Source organism: Ranitomeya variabilis, chromosome 4 (assembly GCF_051348905.1).
Source record: "Ranitomeya variabilis isolate aRanVar5 chromosome 4, aRanVar5.hap1, whole genome shotgun sequence".
Taxonomy (NCBI): Eukaryota; Metazoa; Chordata; class Amphibia; order Anura; family Dendrobatidae; genus Ranitomeya; species Ranitomeya variabilis.
This window is the reverse complement of record NC_135235.1, coordinates 389,118,004-389,144,510: the sequence shown is the minus strand read 5'-3', so window position 1 is coordinate 389,144,510 and position 26,507 is coordinate 389,118,004. Positions and strand designations below refer to the sequence as shown.

At 42.3% G+C, this 26,507-nt stretch overlaps 1 protein-coding gene across 2 annotated transcripts; it reads left to right on the top strand.

The window, feature by feature from the left end:
* The first annotated feature begins 419 nt into the window (after positions 1 to 419).
* Positions 420 to 24,546, top strand: LOC143767178 (uncharacterized). Of its 2 annotated transcripts, none has more exons than XM_077255274.1 (5): positions 420 to 1,256; positions 1,391 to 1,536; positions 3,540 to 3,637; positions 10,383 to 10,491; positions 18,687 to 24,546. In XM_077255274.1, the coding sequence occupies exons 2-5, from the start codon at positions 1,425 to 1,427 to the stop codon at positions 19,799 to 19,801; spliced, it is 1,434 nt and encodes a 477-aa protein (XP_077111389.1). In that variant the 5' UTR covers positions 420 to 1,256; positions 1,391 to 1,424; the 3' UTR covers positions 19,802 to 24,546. The 2 variants fall into 2 exon arrangements, with proteins under 2 accessions (XP_077111389.1, XP_077111390.1); XM_077255275.1 differs by having other exon boundaries at positions 433 to 547.
* The last annotated feature ends 1,961 nt before the right edge of the window (positions 24,547 to 26,507 follow it).

The following is a 26,507-nucleotide window of genomic DNA, read 5'->3' as shown; positions in this document are numbered from 1 at the left end:
AAGTAAATACACTGGTCTCATCAGGTCTACATTGGAAGCACTTTGCATAGTGGAATTCTGGGTTAGACCCTCTGTAACCCCACGGGCACTAAGTATAAACCCTTCTGCTAGTCAACGGATGCTTGGAAACCCCCAATCTGGTAAATGATCCATTAGCATACATTTCTGCAACACTTTTGTTGGGTATCAACTGGATAAATTATGATAATTATAGGATAACTACATCACAGATGTCCATATAGCAAAACCCCATAAGAGGGGCCCCTGAGGTTTCCTGCAACTCTCTTGTCGCACAGGTACCTTTCTCCTAGATACCAATCATTTTTACATGTTGTACATCTAAAAAGTCATGCGTTTCAAAGGGTCCAGAAGCTGCCGCTTGGGACTTCCTGTTTGCGTGTCAAAAGGCGGAAGTGACGTACTACAATGCGACGAAAGCCGAGAGTGTGCGCCGCACTCGGAAGCTGCTCGTTGCTCATGTGATGAGGCTTTCTCGGATCCCTGCTCGTCTCCTGCAGCCGGTGTCCTCCGGTCTGGAGTCGGCTCCGTACGTGACTCCGCCAGCAGCCGCCGAACACGTCACGTCCCTCCTGCACACAGACATCCGCCTCCTTCCTGTGACTCCTCCCTTCAGGGATGCCCACTTCCCCTAGTCATCCTTGTAGGGAGCCACCATTGTCGCCTGACTCCTCGGCGTGCATACATCTGCCATGGGCTATGCCTTGTACTTTCTCCCCCCCATGCTTCACCTGTCAGTGGCTATGGTCAGATGCATGGGTCTATCATATTTCATCTGATGGAGGAGAACCATCCATTACTAATACATGAGCATTAATAAAGGGCCTGTAACACTAAATCCTCGCTGTGTAATGGACTCACTGTTAGGATTTCACGCTGTGTGACAATCCCGCTGCGCGTCACGTGGCTGCTCATGTGCACTCTGCATACAGACAATAGTGCGACAGTCGCTTTTTATTTAATTTCTCTCAATTAACAAATCTGACCAGCACCTCCTATCAGAATGAAGCAAGTGTGAACAGGTGCAACTTCGACATATGCAAACCAAAAAGTGCCGCAACCACTCAGCTAAGATGTAGACAAAGGTTCAGACCACTGAGAGAAGTGGAGGAGAACACGGTCCGTACGTGATCAGCAGTGTGCAGATTGGTTGTGAGCGCCCTGACTGTGAAACATTGGTATCCTAACAGCCAGCACGTAACACTTCGGATTCAGCATGTTATAGTCCCTCAGAAAATGTATGCATGAGCTGGACAATCCATGTAACAATTACCTGTACATACTACCAGGACAGTGATTGGAGCAGATAGGTTTCTCCACTAAAGGTTCTAGAAAAATAACATACTTTCACTCATGTTTGTATCACTTACAGAGACGGAGCCGAGCATTTCTAACAGAAAGTGATAATGGAGAACCAGCGGGGCGAGAACCAGACTGACATCAAACACGAAGAGTTAGAAGATGATGAGATCTGTGTGAAGCTTGTCCAGGAATTTAAAGAAGAGGATCAGTCTTCAGGTATCTGCAGAGGAGTGTTGGTCTCTGTGTAATCTCTGTAATTGGTCTCCTCGAAGAAGTCGTAGCCAAACTATCATATTAGAATCAGTATGTTAGCCACTGAAAGGGGTTGTCCGGGCTTTTTTCCTATTCTGTGTGTGCTGCAGAATGCTGACAGTGTGTAATATACTCCTTGTCAGCATTCTGCACTGTTGCCCAGATACCACACTTCGGGATGTAACCAGGTCTCTCCTGATTCTGGATGAGCTGGTCAAACCCTGTCTACAGTTTTCCTGGCTTGCAGATATATATTATAATTAGTGATGAGTGAGTGTACTCGTTGCTCGGGTGGTCTCCGAGTATTTGTTAGTGCTCGGAGATTTAGTTTTCATCACGGCAGCTGAATGATTTACAGCTATTAGCCAGGCTGAGTACATGTGACGGTTGCCTGTTTGCTAGGTAATCCCCACATGCAATCAAGCTGGATAATAGCTGTAAATCATGCTGCTGAGGCAAAGAAAACTTAATCTCCGAGCAGTCATAAATACTTGGGAGGTCACCCGAGCGTGCTCGGAAAAACCCGAGCAACGAGTACACTCGCTCATCACTAATTATAATGTAATGACGTTACACAAAGGCTTGACACACAAATCTGCAATCATTCTATGTGACTGTAGATTGCCGAATTGTGACAGCGTGCTGTATACAAGCTGTCAGGACTCCCCAGAGTGAACAGGCGTTCACGTGGTCGCATGTATGCAATTTGCATACTTGCAGTTACATTTCATCTAGATGTGCTCAATTTCTCTCAATGGAAGTGTATTGAGAAAAGTTAGGTACATTTATCCAGCACGAGACTGCAAGTATGTACATCGCATACACAGCTCTGGCAAAAATGAAGAGACCACCATATCAATACACTGTCATGGCCAGCCAGCCCAGTCTCCAGACCTGAACCCCATTGAAAGCCTTTGGCTTGTAATCAAGAGGAAGATGGATAGTCACAAGCCATCAAACAAAGAAGAACTGCTTACATTTATGTACCAGGAGTGGCATAAGGTCACCCAAAAGCTGTGTGAAAATATGGTGGAAAGCATGCAAAGACGCATGAAAGCTGTGATTAAAAATCATGGTTATTCCACAAAGTATTGATTTCTGAACTCAAAATAAATGTTTTATTTATTATTACTTTTGTCAGATTCAAGTTATTTCTGTAACCATTGTGGGTTTTTCTGTCATTAAACGAGCGATACCAACAATTTTGACCACGTGTGTATATACTGTAAATGTCTGACATTCATTTTCAGTCCATTTCAGGCTTTGGCTAAGAACGCTGTCACTAAAGCTACAGCATTTTTCCCCAAAACTGTGTGTAGCACCACCTGTAAAATGACTGTCCAGTCCATAGATCAAAATGTATACTAGCTAGTTCAGTGTTTCTCTAACTCCAGTCCTCGCGGACCCCAACAGATCGTGTTTTCAGGATTTCCTTAGCATTACACAGATGATGGAATTATTAATGAGGCATCAGAAACTGCCACAGGTTCTGTCACCTGTACAATACTGAGGGAATCCTGAAAATCTGATGTGTTGGGCTCCGCGAGGACTAGGGTTTGGGAAACACTGAGCTAGCTCCTATATGAAAGCCGGTCTGTTATTTTTTGTTCCTCAGATCTGGCTTCTTTTTTTGCTCTGCTCTGTTGGTTTGAGCTGGGATTTCTGATGCCAGGTTAGATATGGTGTCACTAGGTAGTCTATGGTAGTCTGTAGCACACCTCCTGCCTTACTGTTGGATCAGGCTGCTGCTCCCTTTCTCCTTTCTCTGTAGGGGGGAGTCTGGAGGGGCACTTATTAATTTACAAGGAAAGTGATTTCTAAAACAAACACATTACTATGAACAGTGTTTTCAACTGAAGTTGTCTGTATCAAAATCACTGACCCTCTGACATGTCCGAGCCAAAGTATAACCTGAGAGCAAATATGGTGGTAGCTTTGTTTAGTATCTGTATGTGTGTTCCCTACAGATGGATCCAGTAACAGTGATACACCAGAGAGGTGCTCAAGTCCTAATTATTCCTGGGATAGTCCAGATGAAGATGATGATACCCTACCGGATCCACAGGTAGATGGTACCGAAGTCTTGTAGCAAGTAAAGTAAATTCACCACTCTATTGAAGAGGTATTTGAGTCTTAAAGATATTGTCCACAAGATAGGTGATAACTTGCTGATCGCTGGGACCCACACTGATTGGGGAATTTGCAGTATATCACAAAAGTGAGTACACCCCTCACCTTTTTGTAAACATTTTATTATATCTTTTCATGGGACAACACTGAAGATATGACACTTTGATACAATGTACAGTAGTCAGTGTACAGCTTGTATAACAGTGTAAATGTGGTGCCATGTAAATAACTCAACACACTGCCATTAATGTCTAAACTGCTGGCAACAAAAGTGAGTACACCCCTACATGAGAATGGCCAAATTGGCCATATTCTCTCCCCGGTGTCATGTCACTCATTAGTGTTACAAGGTCTCAGGTGTGAATGGGGAGCAGGTGTGTGAAATTTGGTGTTTTCGCACTCATACTCTCATAATGGTCACAGGAAATTTAACATGGCACCTCATGATAAAGAACTCTCTGAATATCTGAAAAAAATAAATGTTGCTCAGCGTCATATCCAGAGGTTGTCTTTTCAAAATAGACGTATGAGTGCTGCCAGCATTGCTAAAGAGGTTATAGGGGTGGGGGGTCAGCCTGGTAGTGCTCAGACAATATGCCACACACTGCATGAAATTGGTCTGCATGGCTGTCGTCCCAGAAAGAAGCCTCTTCTAAAGATAATGGACAAGAAAGCCCTGTGTCTGATGAGACCAAGATAAAATTATTTGGTTCAGATAGTGTCAAGTGTGCGTGGCAGCAACCAAGTGAGGAGTACAGAGACAAGTGTGTCTCACCTACAGTAAAGCATGGTGGTGGGAGTATCATGGTTTGGGGCTGCATGAGCGCTGCCGGCTGTGGGGAGCTACAGTTCATTGAGGAAACCATGAATGCCAACATGTAGTGTGACATACTGAAGCAGAGCATGATTCCCTCTCTTCAGAAACTTGGCAGTATTCCAAAATGATAATGACCCTAAACTCACCTCCAAGATGACCACTGCCTTGGTAAAGAAACTGATGGTAAAGGTGCTGGATTGGCCAATCATGTCTTCAGACCTGAACACTATTGAGCATCTGTAGGGCATCCTCAAACGTAAGATGGAAGATCGCAAGGTCTCTTGACATCCACCAGCTCCGTGATTTCTTCATGCTGGAGTGGAAGAGGATTCCAGTGAGAACCTGTGAAGCTCTAGTGAACTCCATGCCCAAGAGACTTAAGGCCAAGCTTGAAAATAATGGTGGCCACAAAAACATTGACACTTCAGGCACAGTTTGGCCACTTTCACTTAGGGGTGTACTCACTTTTATTGCCAGCAGTTTAGACATGAATGGCTGTGTGTTGTTATTTAGAGGACACCAAATTTACACTTTTATACAAGCTGCGCACTGACTACTGTGCATTGTGTCAAAGTGTCATCTTTAGTGTTGTCCCATGAAATTATATAATAAAATAGTTTAAAACATGTGAGGGACATACTCACTGTTGTGTGATACTGTATTTCCCTGTTACAAAATGACGCAGCAGGGTAGATACCCAGCTACCGCGCCATTCATTTGGCACCCTCATGTAGAATGAATGGAGCGTAAGCCGCACATGCACATTGCCATTCTAACGGTGATAAAAGTTCCCAGTTCTTCCGTGCAGGTCCCAGTGGTCAGATCTATGGGGGACAGGTGATAACTTGTTGTCACTGTACAACCCCTTTAAGGCCCCAAGACAAATTAGACTAAAGTCTTTGCCATGAGCCGACAATATAATGTGTATGATGGCCTCACAACCCCCCACCAGATGATGTTGGGCAGAGATGGATTGGGCTTGCTTAGTTTCAAAAACCTCAAAAAAATTGATACAAAGTAGGGAAAAATTATAAACTGTGTAACATGTAATCCCCTTAAAAGAATAACTTTTATTGTTGCAAAGACTTTAAAAATACCAATTCCCGGTGAAACAACAGAAAAAAAACACAAAAAAGGATCCAAAATGTGCACCTATTCCTAGCATATATCCCTACGCTTTCTTACTGTCCCTTCCTGGCAGTGGAGGTTGGCACCCTGATAGAAGCGATTTTGGCGCCCCCACTCAACGGCGGCTGACCCTAGCTCACCCTAATGAATGACTAATATACTAAAGGTGGGAAAACAATAAGCGTATAAAAGAAATGAAGTAAAGCATAAAGAAGAGCAGGTTAAGGTGCACAAATAAATCCCAATGTATTGTCCTATATCAAATGATTGTATAGATATTGCACATGAGTACTGTTATAAGCATGTAGCTAATTAGCTCAAAAATTCAAACTACTAATCACAGGTGTAAAAATGTACCCACCCTTATTTGGGACTGCAGATAAATACCAAAAAAAAGGACAATGGTAACACGGGGAGGTAAAAATTACCTACTTATTGAAAGTCTGGTTCAAAAATAGTATTAGACTGTACAGAGTACACGGTACTGACCTGACTGCATTTCAAGAAATAACAGGTTTACAGTACAGTGAAGGCATGGTTATAGCCCAAAGCCATACACTTGAAAGTTAATTACTCAAAATATGGATACCTGATGTCAGGGCACCTGTATCTATACATGACTGGTTCTTACATTGGTGCCTCCTGAGGAACCGTACTTCGGGGAAACGCGTCGAGGCGATGACATGGGAGCTAAGTGTTTTTTTGGGGCCATCACCCTTTCTTTGCTGTCCTTGAAACCTGATATTGATATTTGGACTGTATATTGCTGATATGTGTTATCATGAGGTATCCATATTTTGAGTAATTAACTTTCAAGTGTATGGCTTTGGGCTATAACCATGCCTTCACTGTACTGTAAACCTGTTATTTCTTGAAATGCAGTCAGGTCAGTACCGTGTACTCTGTACAGTCTAATACTATTTTTGAACCAGACTTTCAATAAGTAGGTAATTTTTACCTCCCCGTGTTACCATTGTCCTTTTTGTTTGGTATTTATCTGCAGTCCCAAATAAGGGTGGGTACATTTTTACACCTGTGATTAGTAGTTTGAATTTTTGAGCTAATTAGCTACATGCTTATAACAGTACTCATGTGCAATATCTATACAATCATTTGATATAGGACAATACATTGGGATTTATTTGTGCACCTTAACCTGCTCTTCTTTATGCTTTACTTCATTTCTTTTATACGCTTATTGTTTTCCCACCTTTAGTATATTAGTCATTCATTAGGGTGAGCTAGGGTCAGCCGCCGTTGAGTGGGGGCGCCAAAATCGCTTCTATCAGGGTGCCAACCTCCACTGCCAGGAAGGGACAGTAAGAAAGCGTAGGGATATATGCTAGGAATAGGTGCACATTTTGGATCCTTTTTTGTGTTTTTTTCTGTTGTTTCACCGGGAATTGGTATTTTTAAAGTCTTTGCAACAATAAAAGTTATTCTTTTAAGGGGATTACATGTTACACAGCTTGCTTAGTTTCAGCAGCCTTTTGCTGTCCCTGGAGATAAGCGAGAGAATATAGGAGCCAGGGATTCGGGAGGGTAGTTGTCGCCAAGTGATCTTTCGGCCAGCAGTTATCTAATGTATATGGGGTGTTTAGAGAGGATCTGTTCAAATGAGGGTATTTTACTAATTGCCTGTGATACTAAAACAAAATAAGATGATGGCTAAAAAGCCATGGCCAGCTCACCGATCCTTGCAGGCGCACGGAGCTTCGTCTCGGATCCAGACGAGGGATAATTACAAAGTAGAAACAGAAGGTGCTCCAGCTCCAATAAAAGAGATTCTTTATTAATGGTTAAAATCCAGTGACATAATAAATCCTTGCTGTAATACAAATGTGGGGGTACAGAGCCCATGCAACGTGTTTCGATCGCTGCCGATCTTAATCAATGCATCAATACATTTGTATTACAGCAAGGATTTATTATGTCACTGGATTTTAACCATTAATAAAGAATCTCTTTTATTGGAGCTGGAGCACCTTCTGTTTCTACTTTGTGCCTGTGATACTGTTTGATGGAACAGCTTTCATCAGATGTCACCTTTTTCCGTAGCCCTGTCTGAATTTGTCCTAAGTGAGGTCTCTCTATAAATCAGCGCAATTTATGATGATTGGATGAGAAAGATTATCTGATAAGCTCCATAACTTCTTTTTGAGAAGAAAGTCATGGAGCCTTTAAACTGATCCTTTGACCAGCATTTTTAGAGGATTTTTAACATAGCAGGACTTCTGGAAGCCGTCCAATGGGTTGTGCTGGTGGTATATGCACTAGTTTAAAAAGAATAAAAGGTTTGCTCTACCCAGTTATTTAAAAAAATGGCTTACAGTGGTCTAGAATAACAAGGATTAGCACTCACTTTACCAATCTGCATCCCTGGTCCATCCCCACCCACGTCTTTTTTCACCTGGGCTTAGTGATGTTGTGCCAACTGCTGCTGCCAACATTGGCTGAAGAGCGGCAGGAGATTGGTAAAGTAAGTATTACTCCTTTTGCTATTTGAGACTATTGTATATTGTTTCTTAACCCCTTCATGACATGCGCCGTACTGGTGCTGCGCATGTCATGTCTCCCCGTTTGATGTAGGCTCCGGCGCTGAGCCCACATCAAAGTCGCGACATGTCAGTTTTGTACAGCTGACATGTGCGCGCAATAGCGGCAGGTGGAATTGCGATCCACCCGCCGCTATTAACCTGTTAAATGCCGCTGTCAAATGCTGACAGCGGCATTTAACTACCGCTTCCGGCCATCTGACTGGAAATGAGTGCATCGCCGACCCCCGTCACATGATCGGGGGTCAGCGATGCGTTGGCATGACAACCTGAGGTCTCCTTGAGACCTCTATGGTTGTTAATGTGGGCTTGCTGTCAGCGCCACCTTGTGGTCGGTGCTCATAGCAAGCCTGTAATTCAGCTATATAGGAGCGATCTGTTGAGCCGATTAGGCTATGCCAGCTTCTAGTCTCCCATGGAGGCTATTGAAGCATGGCAAAAGTTTAAAAAAAAGTTTTGAAAAATATAAAAAAAATAATAAAAGTTTAAATCACTCAGCTTTCGCCCCATTCAAAATAAAACAAACAAAAAAAATCAAACCTACACATATTAGGTATCGCTGTGTTCAGAATCGCCCGATCTATCAATTAAAAAAAAGGATTAACCTGATCGCTAAACGGCATAGCGAGAAAAAAAATTGAAACCCCAGAATTACGTTTTTTTGGTCGCCGCGACATTGCATGAACATGCAATAACCGGCGATTAAAAGAGGATATCTGCACAAAAGTGGCATCGTTAAAAACGCGAGCTCGGCGTGCAAAAAATAAGCCCTCATCTGACCCGAGATCCCGAAAAATGGAGACGCTACGGGTATCGGAAAATGGCGCAATTTTTTTTTTCTTAGCAAAGTTTGGAATTTTCTTTCACCACTTAGATAAAAAAATAACCTAAACATGTTAGGTGTCTATGAACTCGTAATGACCTGGAGAATCAATCATAATGGCAGGTCAGTTTCAGCATTAAGTGAACCTAGCAAAAAAGCTAAACAAAAAACAAGTGTGGGATGGCACTTTTTTTTGCAATTTCACCACACTTGGAATTTTTTCCCGTTTTCTAGTACAAGACAAGGTAAATCCAATGATGTTCAAAAGTATAACTCGTCCCGCCAAAAATGGGCCCTCACATGGCCAAATTGATGGAAAAATAAAAAAGTTATGGCTCTGGGAAGGAGGGGAGCGGAAAACAAAAGCGAAAAAGGGCTGCGTCTTGAAGGGGTTAAAGAAAAAAAAAGTTTCTTTATTTTTGATAAACCCCCTTCCTCTTGTATATCAGATGCCACAGTTGTCATCTGTCCAAAACCTCTCACATAACTTAGAGCTCAGAAATTACACCCCCTTCCCCCAACCACATCAGTGTCCAATACAATTGCCAATTTTGCCACATTCATAGAGTTCAAAGAGAACCTGTCAGGAAAATGTTACTGCTCCATCTTGTGGTATGGCTGTGGCTATGTGCACACGTTCAGGATTTTTCGCGTTTTTTCAGCAGTTTTCTGCGGGAAAATTTTTTGTGCACATGATGCGTTTTTCTCCGCGAAAAAAACGCATCGCGGTAAAAAACGCATCATGTTCATTAATTTTGCGGATTTTTTGCGTTTTTTACCACTATTTTATGCATTGGGAAAAAAATGCACAAAAACGCGCAAAAAATGCGTCAAAAACGCCCAAAAAAGTCCGGTTTTGTTCAGGAAAATTCTGCAGAAAATCCTGACGTGTGCACATAGGCTGTGTCGTCCGATGTGCCAGCGCTGAGATGTCAAAGCTTTAAAGCCACATGCACGTTAGTTTGGAAGTGCATTGGGGCATATCTTCAGATTGTTGGACACATCCCTCAAAGCACTTCCAGACTAATTTGTATGTGGATTGAAAGCTTTTATTTTCGCACTACTGACACATTGGAGTATTATAAAAGAGGCGTCATTTTCTATTGCTGTACTAACAGCTGTATAGGCATACCACTAGCTTCAGTACTAAGATCATCCTACCAGAGTATTTGCCCCATAAATGTACATGGGATATCGACAGGCTATGCTATAAAGACTTAATAGCTCTGGGACCCTCACCTATGGAGATAAGCCATAAATGTTGTTTCTGAATACCTATGTTAGCCTTTCGGATTGTGGAACAAATTCTAAGCATGTATTCTAGGACTAATTTTCTGTCGTTTCTGTGTCTTCTTAGGGTGAAGACTTGGTTATTGTTAAAATAGAAAATATAGATGATGATGAAGAATACACAAGGGGAGATCTGTTATGGAATGAAGGAGAAAATCATTCCGATATAAACACAGGTGAGCCAAAGCAAACCGCAGGAAATATCCCTATGTGCATAGATCATACCGATACCGATTTATGAAATACATAATGTTCACCTTCTCTTACAACTGTCATCACTGCACAACATCATACTGTCTTCATAATGATTTGTGGGCTAAACAGTCTTATTTACAGATTGTTCTGATGTCTTTGGCTCAGAGCATTGTCTAGACTACTTAAGCACATCAGCGCTCAAACACTGTAAGGTGTAAGGTCTATTTTTTTCTTTTATAACATTTAGTACATTTCATGTTTTTTTGCAAGCTAGACTTTAAGGGTGATCTCTGGGACTTGGTAAAAAAAATGTACCTAAGCACTAGCAGGCATGTAATTGCAGACAGACCGCTCCTGCTGGCTATTTTGTTGCCTCTGCTAACGTCACTTCCACAGAATGGCGGCTTCTTTTCCTCCCTGTTCTGTCAATGGGTTGGGACTGCCGACGTCATCCTGATGGACAGCCGGCTCCCCCAGTTAAGCAGCAGGGAGTCTGGTCAATCAGAATGACATCAGCAGTCCCACCCTGTCAACAGAGCAGAAAAGAAGCCAGCCCTCTGTCAATGTGACTTCAGCACAGGCAACAAATTCACCAGCAGGAGCGGTCTGTGATGTCTCTGTGCCAGCGAAGAATGCCGCCAGGCACAACAGACAGGTAGGTAGCAAGTACCTGCCTGTTAGTGCTTAGGCACGTTTTGTTTTACAAAGTCCTGGATATCCCCTTTAAGTGTAAAGGGAATGAGTGCAAATCAGGTAATATAGGAAACTGTTTTTTTAGGTGTTTAATCCAACTGGATTCTCCAACACTGCTACAGGAAGGTAAACTAGAAACCGGAATATAGACGGTAGATGCCTAGGACATGCCCAGAGCATATTGATAATGGGAAATAAAGGATCTCATATACGTTAGATAAAAATTTGACAGACCTGCCAATTTAAGCATGTTTATTCTACCATCTAGTGTGTATAGGGGTCTCCTGACTGCCCCCTGATAGTTGGAGGGTTAATAATTATTGGATAGATGGAATTCAGTCCCCTGATTCTTTTATTCGACAGGGAGATAACTTTCTGCTAGATCATCCTGCCAGCTGCTTTCTCATAGAGATCACAGGGACACTTGGCTGAGCATTTCTGTTTTTTGGGACAGTCGGGAGAGATGGCTGCAACTGAATGATGGTTCTTCTGACTGCTAGCTAATGTGTATGGTGGGCTTAAATCCTAACTTGAAGGGATTATTGCACTTGTGTACATGCTCTGATAGAATTTGTTTGCACAGTTATATTCTCCACTGAATTTTGTATGCTTGGGTACAGTAGAGAGTTAATTTACATTTACCGAGGCCCTAATACTATTCATACAACACGAAGCAGTAATATGTTTTCTGGTATTAGACCTGATCCTTATTTTAATCAGCAAAAAGAAAATACCATTTATATTCAAGTATAAGCCGACCCGAGTATAAGCCGACCCCCCTAATTTTGCCACAAAAAACTGTGAAAACTTAATGACTCGAGTATAAGCCTAGAGTGGAAAATGCAGCAGCTACCGGTAAATGTCAAAAATAAAAGTAGATACGGTACCAATAAAAGTAAAATTAATTGAAACATCAGTAGGTTAAGTGTTTTTGAATATCCATATTGAATCAGGAGCCCCATATACAGGTCCTTCTCAAAAAATTAGCATATAGTGTTAAATTTCATTATTTACCATAATGTAATGATTACAATTAAACTTTCATATATTATAGATTCATTATCCACCAACTGAAATTTGTCAGGTCTTTTATTGTTTTAATACTGATGATTTTGGCATACAACTCCTGATAACCCAAAAAACCTGTCTCAATAAATTAGCATATTTGACCCGGCCAATCAAATAAAAGTGTTTTTTAATAACAAACAAAAAAACCATCAAATAATAATGTTCAGTTATGCACTCAATACTTGGTCGGGAATCCTTTGGCAGAAATGACTGCTTCAATGCGGCGTGGCATGGAGGCAATCAGCCTGTGACACTGCTGAGATGTTATGGAGGCCCAGGATGCTTCAATAGCGGCCTTAAGTTCATCCAGAGTGTTGGGTCTTGCGTCTCTCAACTTTCTCTTCACAATATCCCACAGATTCTCTATGGGGTTCAGGTCAGGAGAGTTGGCAGGCCAATTGAGCACAGTAATACCATGGTCAGTAAACCATTTACCAGTGGTTTTGGCACTGTGAGCAGGTGCCAGGTCGTGCTGAAAAATGAAATCTTCATCTCCATAAAGCATTTCAGCCGATGGAAGCATGAAGTGCTCCAAAATCTCCTGATAGCTAGCTGCATTGACCCTGCCCTTGATGAAACACAGTGGACCAACACCAGCAGCTGACATGGCACCCCACACCATCACTGACTGTGGGTACTTGACACTGGACTTCAGGCATTTTGGCATTTCCTTCTCCCCAGTCTTCCTCCAGACTCTGGCACCTTGATTTCCGAATGACATGCAAAATTTGCTTTCATCAGAAAAAAGTACTTGGGACCACTTAGCAACAGTCCAGTGCTGCTTCTCTGTAGCCCAGGTCAGGCGCTTCTGCCGCTGTTTATGGTTCAAAAGTGGCTTTACCTGGGGAATGCGGCACCTGTAGCCCATTTCCTGCACACGCCAGACTCAGTCCACTGCTTCCTCAGGTTCCCCAAGGTCTGGAATCGGTCTTTCTCCACAATCTTCCTCAGGGTCCGGTCACCTCTTCTCGTTGTACAGCGTTTTCTGCCACATTGTTTCCTTCCAACAGACTTACCATTGAGGTGCCTTGATACAGCACTCTGGGAACAGCCTATTTGTTGAGAAATTTCTTTCTGGGTCTTACCCTCTTGCTTGAGGGTGTCAATGATGGCCTTCTTGACATCTGTCAGGTCGCTAGTCTTACCCATGATGGGGGTTTGGAGTAATGAACCAGGCAGGGAGTTTTTAAAAGCCTCAGGTATCTTTTGCATGTGTTTAGAGTTAATTAGTTGATTCAGAAGATTAGGGTAATAGGTCGTTTAGAGAACCTTTTCTTGATATGCTAATTTATTGAGACAGGTTTTTTGGGTTATCAGGAGTTGTATGCCAAAATCATCAGTATTAAAACAATAAAAGACCTGACAAATTTCAGTTGGTGGATAATGAATCTATAATATATGAAAGTTTAATTGTAATCATTACATTATGGTAAATAATGAAATTTAACACTATATGCTAATTTTTTGAGAAGGACCTGTAATGCTCCATACAGTTCATGATGGGCCCATAAGATGCTCCATACAAAATGCGCCCCATATAATGCTCCATATTAAAATATGCCCCATATAATGCTGCACAAAGGTTAATAATGGCCCCATAAGATGCTCCACATATTATGGCCCAATAAGATGCTCCGCACATTATACCCCATGAGATACTCCACACATTATGCCCCATAAGATGCTCCATACATTATGGCCCCATAAGATGCTCCATACATTGAGGCCCCATTAGATGCTTCATACATTGTGGCCCCATAAGATGCTCCACACATTATGGCCCCATGAGATGCTCCATACATTGAGGCCCCATTAGATGCTCCATACAATGTGGCCCCATGAGATGCTCTATACATTGTGGCCCCATACGATGCTCCATACATTATGCCCCATTAGATGCTCCACACATTTGCCCCATTTGCTGTTGCTGCGATTAAAATAAAAAAAATCACATACTCACCTCTCTTTGCTCAGGCCCCCGGCACTTGCGATAGTCACCTTCCTCGTTCCACGCGTCACTCTGTCTTCCATCCTCTGCACTGACTGTTCAGGCAGAGGGCGGCGCACACACTAATCACGTCATCGCGCCCTCTGACCTGAACAGTAAGTGCACAGGATGGAAGACAGAGCAGTGCGCAGCGGTGGAACGAGGAAGGTGACTATCGCGCAATGCTCACCCCCCCATTATACTCACCTGCTCCCGGCGCGGTCCCTGGCAGCGTCTCACTGTCAGATGGTCTCCGGGAGCCGGCGGCATCTTCCTGTGTTCAGCGGTCACGTACCGCTCATTACAGTAATGAATATGCGTGCATATTCATTACTTTAACCCCTTTCTGACCTCGGACGGGATAGTACGTCCGAGATCAGAAGCCCCTCTTTGATGCGGGCTCCGGCGGTGACCCGCATCAAAGCCGGGACATGTCAGCTGTTTTGAACAGCTGACATGTGCCTGCAGTAGGCGCGGGCAGAATCGCGATCTGCCCGCGCCTATTAACTAGTTAAATGCCGCTGTCAAACACAGACAGCGGCCTTTAACTACCGCATCCGGCCGGGCGGCCGGAAATGACGGCATCGCCGACCCCCGTCACATGATCGGAGGTCGGCGATGCTTCAGTATTGTAACCATAGAGGTCCTTAAGACCTCTATGGTTACAGATCCCTGGCAGCTGTGAGCGCCACCCTGTGGTCGGCGCTCACAGCACACCTGATTTTCTGCTACATAGCAGCGAACAGCAAATCGCTGCTATGTAGCAGAGGTGATCGGGTTGTGCCTGCTTCTAGCCTCCCATGGAGGCTATTGAACCATGGCAAAAGTTTAAAAAAAAAGTAAAAAAAATGTGAAAAAAATATAAAACTTTAAATCACCCCCCTTTCGCCCCAATCAAAATAAATCAATAAAAAAAAAAAATCAAACCTACACATATTTGGTATCGCCGCGTTCAGAATCGCCCGATCTATCAATAAAAAAAAGCATTATCCTGATCGCTAAACAGCGTAGCGAGAAAAAAATTAGAAACGCCAGAATTACGTTTTTTTGGTCGCCGCGACATTGCATTAAAATGCAATAATGGGCGATCAAAAGAACGTATCTGCACCAAAATGCTATCATTAAAAACACCAGCTCGGCACGCAAAAAATAAGCCCTCAACTGACCCCAGATCATGAAAAATGGAGACGCTACGAGTATCGGAAAATGGCGCAATTTTTTTTTTTTTTTTTTAGCAAAGTTTGGAATTTTTTTTCACCACTTAGGTAAAAAAGAACCTAGTCATGTTAGGTGTCTATGAACTCGTACTGACCTGGAGAATCATAATGGCAGGTTAGTTTTAGCATTTGGTGAACCTAGCAAAAAAGCCAAACAAAAAACAAGTGTGGGACTGCACTTTTTTTGCAATTTCACCGCACTTGGAATTTTTTTCCTGTTTTCTAGTACACGACATGCTAAAACCAATGATGTCGTTCAAAAGTACAACTCGTCCCGCAAAACATAAGCCTTCACATGGCCAAATTGACGGAATAATAAAAAAGTTATGGCTCTGGGAAGGAGGGGAGTGAAAAACGAACACGGAAAAACGAAAAATCCCAAGGTCATGAAGGGGTTAGTGAGCGCTACCACGTGACCGCTGAACACAGGAAGAGCTGCCCAGAGACCATGGGACATGCAGGGACAGCGCCAGGAGCAGGTAAGTATGTCACCGCGCCGCTCCCCCTCACCCGCCGACCCCCCCCGCCGACACTGACTCGAGTATAAGCCGAGAGGGTCACTTTCAGCCCAAAAAAGTGGGCTGAAAATCTCGGCTTATACTCGAGTATAAACGGTACTTCACAGATAGACCAAAGTATGCATAAAATAACATTTGATTGAATACAATATAAACGCATGATATGTAGTGATGAGCGAATATACTCGTTACTCGAGATTTCCCTAGCAACCAGGCAACCCCCACGTGTACTTATGCTGGCTAACAGATGTAAATCATTCAGCTGCGGCAAGAAAAACTAAAACTCCGAGCACTAAAAAATACTCGGAGGACACCTGAGCGTGCTCGAGAAATCTCGAGTAACGAGTTTATTCGCTCATCACTAATGATATGTATATTAAAAACAAGGCAAGCCACAGATGGAAACCATTGGTGGAAACCCGGACCAGATGACAAATACACAATGTGAGGAGAAAATGGTAAGGGTTCATACTGCGTTTTTGGCGTCTGTTAGACGGACTACGTTACACCGCGGCATAAGGCGGTGTAACGCAGTCCGTTAACGCCGCCATTGAGTCCAATGTCGGACGCATCGCTAGCGCATGCCCAAAATGGGCGTGCGCTAGCGATGTGTTGTCATTGAGTGACGGACCCTGGGACACGGGCTGCAGCGTTTCCGGGTCCGTCACTGCTAGCGCAGATAGAGCATCTGCTAGCTCTATCTGCGCTAGCGCAATGTCATGTTGGTACTTGCGTTAACAGCAGCCCGTTAACGCATGTGTTAGAACGGGCTGCTGTTAACGCAATGTGAACCTAGCCTAAGTAGCAAAAGTAAAAGAGGCAGACAAGATAGCACAATGCACCATATATAGGAAAAGGGGAAATATAATATCTGGTAGATGAAGGAAAACTGGGTATGGGTGAGAAATACAGTTATCAATAATTAAACATAGTGTTTGAACTGCTCAAACATATCCAAGAGTAGTAAGAGGTAGTGGTAGGTAGTAGTAACATAGCTTGACAGCTGCCAAGTGAAGTAGTTTAAATAGACAAAAAGTCACATGTGCCAATAAAGTGCATAGTGCCAAATCAAATACCTTGGGTACAACATAAAGCTCACATATGAGTAGAGCCAACCAATCATAGAGGGAATTGTGTGAGTCCTATTAGGGAAATAAATACCGAATGCCGCCGTAAACATCCCTATGCGGCGGTATCCGGTACTTGATTCTCTAATGGGAATCACACAATTCCCTCTGTGATTGGTTGGCTGTACCTTAAATAGCCACCTGACCAGCGACAAACCTCCCCTAGATGAAGCAGTCATTGCGCAACGTACTTCGGGTGTGGTGAACGCTCGAACTAGTGGCACCTACTTAGGTAACAACTGAGGGATCAGTGACCTGTCAGCAGCCTGCATTATGAATACCTAATCAGAGCACCACATGAAGACCCCCCCACAGGCCGCCCCGGAGCACGAGAATATCATTAACTCAACACTGAAAAAAAAAAGATTACACAACAACCACAAGACGGATTTCATCACCCAAGGTGTCATTGTAATCAGTATGATGGCACCGACCTGACACTGTGTGTAGGTTACTGTGCGCAATCCTGCTGACAAGTTCCCTTTAAGTCTACTTTCACACTAGCGTCGGGCTCGGCCCGTCGCGGTGCGTCGGGCCGAGGTTCCCGACGCTAGCGTTGTCTCCGCCGCACAACGGGGGCAGCGGATGCATTTTTCCAGCGCATCCGCTGCCCCATTGTGAGGTGCGGGGAAGTGCGGGGAAGTGCGGGGAGGTGGGGGCGGAGTTCCGGCCGCGCATGCGCGGTCGGAAAAAGCGGACCGTCAGGAGCAAAAAACGTTACATGTAACGTTTTTTGCTCCCGACAGTCCGCCACAGCACGGCGCAACCGTCGCACGACGGTTGCGACGTGTGTCATTGCGTCGCAAATGCGTCGATAATGTTAGTCAATGCAGAAAAAACGCATCCTGCAAGCACTTTTGCAGGATGCGTTTTTTCGGCAAAACGACGCATTTAATGCAGTTAACGCCAGTGTGAAAGTAGCCTAAGTCAGTTTTTCTGTGTCTGTGGTTTACTGTTGCATATTTTATAGAACATAAACACAGGATCTTATGATTCTGATGATCCACCAAGATGGATATAGTAAACTAGCACACAAACAACTTCTAATCAGTTAAAGGGCTAATCTCAAGTTTGAATCCCCTATCCAAGGAATATGGAATAACTTTGTGATTGCTGCAGGTCCGACCGCTATGGCCTCCACTCGTCCAGAGAACCAAGGCCCTGAAGAGCGCTGACTGGTTGGTGGTTAATCATGCATACTGTCTTTCTATTCTCTATTAATGGGAGTGCTTGAGATAGCTTAGCGTTATCTTTGGCATTCCCATTACAATAAATGTGCATGATCAACCATTGAAGTGAATAGGAGCTGGGCCACAGTCACTGCACAGTTTATTGGGATATACTTTTTTGACTCTGTACAATATTCATCTTTGGCCAATGCTGGATGATCTAATATTGATGACCTAATCTAAGCATAGGTCATCAATATCTAAATACTGAACAATCCCTTTAAATTAACTCTCATCGGGTTTATTTATTGCAGTAGTGATCATAAATGAAAAGTACAAGACATTCTTTCTTTTTGTTATGTTTCTGCCATGTTTTGTGTTTATTTAATATCTTCAGGTGAACATGATGATATCTCCGAACAAAACTCGCGTTTGTATCATGATCCTGAAGATGACGACCTCAGACAATATTCTCCAGTGGAACATTCCTTTATCCATACACCACCAGATCTGAACTTGGATATTATTACATATAACATTGATGATGACAAAATATATCCTTGCTGTGAATGTGGGAAAAGATTCAAGCAGAAATCACACCTTCTCCGCCATCAGTTAATTCACACTGGAGAAAAGCCATTTTCTTGTCCTGATTGTGGAAAATCTTTTCCACAGAAAGCTAAACTTATTTTACATCAGAGAACTCACACAGGGGAGAAGCCTTTCCCTTGTCTTGTGTGCGGGAAATGTTTCACAATTAAGTCCAATCTTGATGCTCATCAGATCGTCCACACAGGAGAAAAGCCTTTCCCTTGTTTAGAATGTGGGAAATGCTTTACTAAGAAGTCCAATCTCATCAGTCACCAGCGGATTCACACGGGTGAGCAGCCATTTTCATGTTCAGAATGCGGGAAAAGTTTTACCCAGAAAACTGCACTTCTCAAACACCAGAGAATCCACACGGGCGAGCTGCCATTCTTCTGTTCTCATTGTGGGAAATATTTCAGAAATAAATCGAATCTTGATAATCACTTGAAGGTGCACACCGGTGAGCACCCTTATTCCTGTTCGGAATGTGGAAAAGGCTTTGTCCAAAGAGCTAAACTTGTCCAACATGTCAGAGTCCACACAGGGGAAAAGCCGTTCACTTGTTTAGTGTGTGGTAAGTGCTTCACAATGAAATCAAGCCTTGATGTGCACCAGGAGGTTCACAATGGTCAAGATACACTGTCTTGTCCTGACTGCGGCAAATATTTCAAACGCAAATCTAACCTTCTAATTCACCAGAGAATGCACACTGGCAAAGAGCTCTTCTCCTGTATGGATTGTGGAAAGGGTTTTACACGCAAAGAGACTCTTGCTAAACATCAAAGGACTCACACAGGCGAGAGGCCGTTTCCTTGCCCAGAATGTGGCCGGTGCTTCACTCAAAAGTCTCACCTCATCAAACATCAGCAACTTCACTTGTATCCAAACACCGGAGAGTCAAGCGAGTCTGCGAGTGAGAAATAGTGTCATCCGCAGATCCATTACTTTGTTCACACCTTCCGCTTTCACCTAGACTCCTTATTGATTTCTCATTTCTTAATGGTGCCATGATATGAGTTGTTTCTTTAATGAAATATACTGTTACTAGTGGGAAGTTCACATGCAACAGATTGACAATTGAATAACTTATATACGCTCACCTTGTGTAGGAGATGATTACAGATTGACTGTCATTTTATTTATTTAAAATTAATAGTACACATGAAAAATAAGAAACTTTGTGCTAATAAGATATATTACAATCTGTTTCTTTCTCTTCCTGAACTGATCATTCATCCTCAATTTACAAGTAAAATCTGTCTTCAGTGAATGCAGACTTTCTATGACGAACTGTAACTATTGTTTCAGGAGAACTTACAGCAGAATGTCTGTGCCTCTACCTCTTCCTCCACCTCTGTCTTCATCTAGCTTCTCCTCCTCTGTGTCTTTAGCTCTGCCTTCATCCTCATCTGTCTGTATCTAGCTTATCCCCCTCCATGTCAGTGTCTACCTCCTCCCCATCTGTCTGCCTGTAGATCCTCCCCATCTGTCTGCCGCTAGTTCCTCCCCGCTTGTATTTGCTTCTAGCTCTCCCCAGCTGTCTCTTCCTCTATCTTGCTGTCTGTCTGTGTCTGCATGCAACTCCTCCTCTGTCGTTCTGCCTCTAGCTCTTCCTCCTCCATGTCAGTGTCTGCCTCTAGCTCCTCCCCTTCCATGTATTTGCCTTTAGCTCCTCCCTGTCTATATCTTTCTTCCTCTAGCTCCCACCCTGTGTGTCTCCCTCTTGCTCCTCCCCTTTTGTGTTTGCCTCTAGTGCCTTCCCTTTTGTATTTGCCTCTGGTTCCTCCCCATCTATGTCTGTGTCTTCCTCTAGCTTCCTCTCTGTGTTTACCTCTAGCTCCTCCCCCTCCATGTCAGTGTTTGCCTCTAGCTCCTCCCTTTCCATGTCTTTGTCTCTAGCTCCTCCCCATCTATATCTTTTTCCTCTAGCTCCCACCCTCTTTGTCTGCCTCTAGCTCCTCACCCTCTGTCTTTCTGCCTCTAGCTCCACTCATCCACGGCAGTGTCTGCCTCTAGCTCCTCCGCTTTGTATTTGTCATCAATCTAGCTCCTCCCTCTTTGTCTTGCACCTTCTGTGGATCTTGTTCCTCCTCCCTCCTTTCTCCATAGCATTTTAAAAGGCAGATTTTATCCATGTATTGAGAATGAAAGATCAGTCCAGATGGAGAAAGAAATAGAATTCTCTGGTAAGAAATATTACAAAGTTTCTTATTTTCTTGTGTATTATTGATTTATGAAATAAAAATTTAAACCGATGGTTACTCTTTAAGTGTATGAAAATAGTTGTCATTACATTTGTGAACACAGGGCAAGATATGTTATGTCATTACAAGAAGAGCTAAGCCAAGCTAGCCTTTCCTTGCTTCTCTGGCTGTTGAGGAGGTAATTGGGAAAAAAGCCAGAGAATATGTGAACATTATATCTTAAAGAACATCTCGAATGTATCCAGAACCTGAGCACAAGCTCAAACACATGTGACGTGAGGAAGGACAAGCCTCAGGCTGTGCGAGAGAACATCTCACAGAGTTCATAAGAGCAGTAGCACATACAGTCTCACGAAGTTAGAATGTCATCAAAAAGTTAATTTATTTCAGTTCTTCAATACAAAAAGTGGAACTCATATATAGAGTCATTACAAACAGGGTGATCTATTTCAGGTGTTTATTTCTGTTAATGTTGATGATTATAGCTTACAGCCAATGAAATCCCAAAAGTCATTATCTCGGTAAATTAGAATGAACTAAAAATACCTGCAAAGGCTTCCTAAGATTTTAAAAAGGTCTCTTAGTCTGTTTCAGTAGGCTCCACAATAATGGGGAAGACTGCTGACATGACAGATGTAATTGACACACTCCACAAGGAGGGTAAGCCACAAAAGGTCATTGCCAAAGAAGCTGGCTGTTCACAGAGTGCTGTATCCAAGCATATTAATGGACATTTGAGTGGAAGGAAAAAGTGTGGTAGAAAAGGTTGCACAAGCAACCTGAATAACTGCAGCCTTGGAAGGATTGTTAAGAAAGGTCCATTCAAAATTTTTGGGGAAATTCACAAGGAGTGGACTGCTGCTGGAGTCATTGCTTTAAGAGCCACCACACACAGACGTGTCCAGGACATGGGCTGCAAGTGTCGCATTCCTTGTGTCAAGCCACTCATGACCAATAGACAGCTCCAGATGCATCTTACCTGGGCCAAGGAGAAAGAGAACTGGACTGTTGCTCAGTGGTCCAAGGTGTTGTTTTTAGATGAAGTAAAATTTGCATTTCGGAAATCAATGTCCCAGAGTCTAGAGGAAGAGTGGAGAGGCACACAATCCAAGCTGCTTGAGGGCTAGTGTTAAGTTTCCACAATCAGTGATGGTTTGGGGAGCCATGACATCTGCTGGTGTAGGTCCACTGTGTTTTATCAAGACCAAAATCAGTGCAGCCGTCTACCAGGAACTTTTAGAGCACTTCATGCTTCCCTCTGCCAACAAGTTTTTTGGAGATGGAAATTTCATTCTCCAGCAGGACTTGACACCTGTTCACACTGCCAAAATTACCAATGCCTGGTTTAAAAACAACAGTGGCCAGAAAACTCGCCTGACCTTAACCCCAAAGAGATTCTATGGGGTATTGTCAAGAGAAAGATGAGAGACACCAGACCCAACAATGCTGACAAGCTGAAGACTGCTATCAAAGTAACCTGGGCTTCCATAACACCTCAGCAGTGCCACAAGCTGATTGCCTCCATGCTACGCTGCATTGATGCAGTAGTTGATGCAAAAGGAGCCCCGACCAAGTATTGAGTGTATTTATTAAACATACATTTCAGTAGGCCAACATTTCGGATTTTAAAATCATTTTCAAGCTGGTGTTATAAAGTATTCTAATTTGCTAAGATAATGACTTTTGGGTTTTCATTGGCTGTAAGTCATAAATAATCATTAACATTAACAGAGATAAACACTTGAAATAGATCACTCTGTTTGTAATGACTCTATATGAGTTTCATATTTTGTATTGAAGAAATTAAATAAATTAACTTTTTGATGATAATCTGATTTTGTGGGAAGCACCTGTACATGCACTCTGACAAAACGACATGTCCCACAGCAGCGTGCGTCTTTTCCCTCCTCACAACTTTGATGTGTTTGCCTCTGCTCTGTTTCTGAATACAGCTATGATGTTATATCGGCCTTGATATAGTAGAAGAAAGTGCAACAAGATAAAAGAGCATGCCAAAGCTCAACACATTTTGAACGTACAGTTTTTTTTTCGTAGTGAGCTGTTTTTTCTCTTTTTCATGTTGGTCATGACATGCACACATTTTCTCCAATCAGGCAGTTTTTTCCATTTACCTTACCTCCCTCATATATAAGCCAAAGGCAAAAGTAGGCCTTGCAAAGGTCCATGGTGGATGGATTCTATATTTACTAATGTGTCAACAACCAATCCTTCACATAAGACAAGCATATATAAATGACTGAAAGTATTTGTCAGCATGTTTTTAATAATGTGTTTTTTTATTTATTTTCCTGAAAACACTTTTCCAGAAAAATTTTAATTTTCAAGGGGTTAACCACAGAATAACTCTCTCTGTACGCTAGAAATGCCCACTCAGACAACATTTGCTAAGTGGACATTTATGGCTATTTAAAAATAATTCTATTCCTGTAGATAAACCCCTATATAAATTTTATTGAAATTTGTATTGTATATACCGTATTTTCAGACTATAAGATGCACCTTACCATAAGACGCACCCAAGGTATAGACAGCAGAAATAGGAAAAACATTTTTCTTATTAGTTAAAACTTCCCTAGCACTGTAAAATAGAGAGGTCATTATAACTAATTTTTAAGCGCTGGGGTAGATTAGGGAAGTAATACATCTATTGTTATTGCCTCACTTCAGTTTGTATTATGCACACATGGCTCTGGTACATATGCATATATAGACGCACAGCTCTGCTACATGCACATTTACAGACACACACAGCTCCGCTACATGTATATTTGCTTACAGATATGTTCGCCGTGCAATGCTCCTCTGGGAAATTAAATATGCAAATTGCCTCTTCTGAGAATTTGCATATTTAATTTCCCAGAGGAGCATTGCACAGCGAATAAGCCTCCTTACCTTGACAAGCCAGATGGTATGTCACTCTCCATAAGGAGAAACGTTACCCCTTAGACCCCAGTCCAGAGCCTCTCACCTAGCCAAATCAGTTCTCATGCTTCGCACTGACGAGGGCCAACAGCCCGAAACACCGTCTCTGCGAATTGAGATACTGATTTGGCTTTTATCCTAAGTCATATTGCACAACTCGTTAAAGGGTTGATTGTGACTTGTAGGATCGCTACTTCCAACAGGTGGCGCTATAGAGTTAAGTCCTCTCTTTCTCAGAAGAGGCAATTTGCATGCTTACAGATAGACACTCACTATACATTACCACTTCTTGCATTTCCTGAACAGAGGCTGCAGAAGGACGCAGCGTCTGCATTCTCCTCCATCACAGGAAGCTGCCTCTAGACTATAAGATGCGTTTTAACAAGAGTTTTTCTTGTTTAAATGTGCATTTTATTGTCTGAAAAATACAATATTTTGTCATATTAGAGATTTATGCCATGTAATTTATATTCTTATTTTTTGTTATTTTGAAAAGGTTAATTAAACTTAAAAATCTGTGGATTTTATTGAATAATTTATTGTATGTGAAAAAATATATTAGAGGTTGAGTCAAGATGTTTTAGTGAAAGTGGTTCTCTGGGAATAGGAAAAAAAATAACTAAAGGAAATGTCATTATAAATAAGTTCCTAAATACATTTAATTAGCAAATCACACTTGTTTTGCCTAAGGAGGTAATCAGTATAGTTATATAATAGCTGCCATCTTGTTAAACTGACAGAAACCTGCCCTACAATGTTCGTACAAGGGCCTGTGAGCATCTGCAGGAAAAGCCCCGCCGCTGTGACATAGAGATACTTACCATATTTTGCGGATTAAGATGCACCGGACTATAAAACGAACCCCAAATTTTGGGGTGGAAAATAGAAAAAAGGTTTTTTTTAAATAAAATAGTGGTGCATCTTATAATCCATTTTAAAGGTAGCTTACTTGAGGGGGCGGCAGAGCACGGTTGTTGCTTTAAGAGGCTGGCTGCAGCAGAAGTGCGGCAATGCTGCAGTGCCTGGGCACTCATTCGATGCTGGCGCCTGTGAGTGGAGTCCCATTTCCCATTCAGTTCCCTGCGGTCGGCTTTGGGCAAATGGCCGCCGGAGCTGGTGCATGCGCAGATTGATGTCTCATTAGGCTGGACTTTACAGGAGCAATAAAAAGGCAGTCATTAAGGCCATCAGCAGCACCACAGCCTGCTAAAAGTACAGGAACCCAAAGTGGAACGTATTCCCCTCCCCTAGTTAGAAAAAGGTGAAGAAAAAAGTGAATCGCACTTGCTTGCATTTTAAAAACGTCATTATTGGGAAAAGAATTTAAAAAATAAAAAAGTATACATTTTACATCATCACTTCCTCAACAATAATACTAACATGTCACATAACCCATAATACCGGTGAGCGGTATAAAAAATAATTGTAATAAAACAGAAAGCCAGAATTGCTGTTTTTCTGGTCAGCTCGCCTTTTAAAAAAATTTGAAAGCTATCAAAACGTCACTTGAAACCCAAAATTATATCAATAAAAGATGCAGTTTGTCACAAAAAAAATGCCCTCACACAGCTCGATCAACAACAAAAAACATTATGGCTTTTAGAATATGGCAACTAAAAAAACAACTTATTTTTTCATAAATGGATTTTACCTTAAATATAAAATAATATATAAATAAACTATACATATCTGGTAGATGTTTGCAATGTCCCAATATACAAAAATAATAAATTACTTATCACGCTCAAGAAAGCCTGAATTGCTGTTTTAGTCACAGTGCCTCACCAAGAAAAAGAAACAGAATAAGTATATGTGCACACATGGAGTATTTGCAGCAGATTTTTCATCCTCCCCCGCCCAGGAGCTGTGGTATGATCAGACCATGTCCCTGTACGTCAGACACAGCCATTACACAGTACACAGCAGGGGCACATTTATAAGATTATCTCAGCACAGGAAAACATTTTAACACATCCAATTGTGCAACTTATTTTTATTTCAAAATCTATTAATTAAAATGTACTTTTGTTCCTGGGACAACCCATTTTAAGACTTGCTTCACATTTATTCTGTGCCGTATGCTGAGCACTTAAATTGGGGTTTATGTTTAAATCTCTGAAAGAAGTGATTCAGGCAGAACTGTTTTTGAGGCAGAATGAAGAAATCAACAACAGTTCAAGAGCTGCTTTCATTTCCTGTTAAATTGTTCTTCATGAGATACACAGTGGTGAGAAAAAGTTTTTGCCCTCTTCCTGATTTCCTATTATTTTGCATGTTTGTCACACTTAATGTTTCAGATCCTTAAACAAATTTAACCCCCAAGGGTGGTTTGCACGTTAATGACCGAGCCAATTTTTACAATTCTGACCACTGTCCCTTTATGAGGTTATAACTCTGGAACGCTTCAACGGATCCTGATGATTCTGACATTGTTTTCTCGGGACATATTGTACTTCATGGTAGTGGTAAAATTTCTTTGCTAT

Coding starts and splice junctions, on each gene's coding strand:
- LOC143767178 (XM_077255274.1), top strand. CDS start 1,425: ATGGAGAACCAGCGGGGCGAGAACCAGACTGACATCAAACACGAAGAG. Junction 1,537..3,539: donor AGAAGAGGATCAGTCTTCAG/GTATCTGCAGAG, acceptor TGTTCCCTACAG/ATGGATCCAGTAACAGTGAT. Junction 3,638..10,382: donor ATACCCTACCGGATCCACAG/GTAGATGGTACC, acceptor GTGTCTTCTTAG/GGTGAAGACTTGGTTATTGT.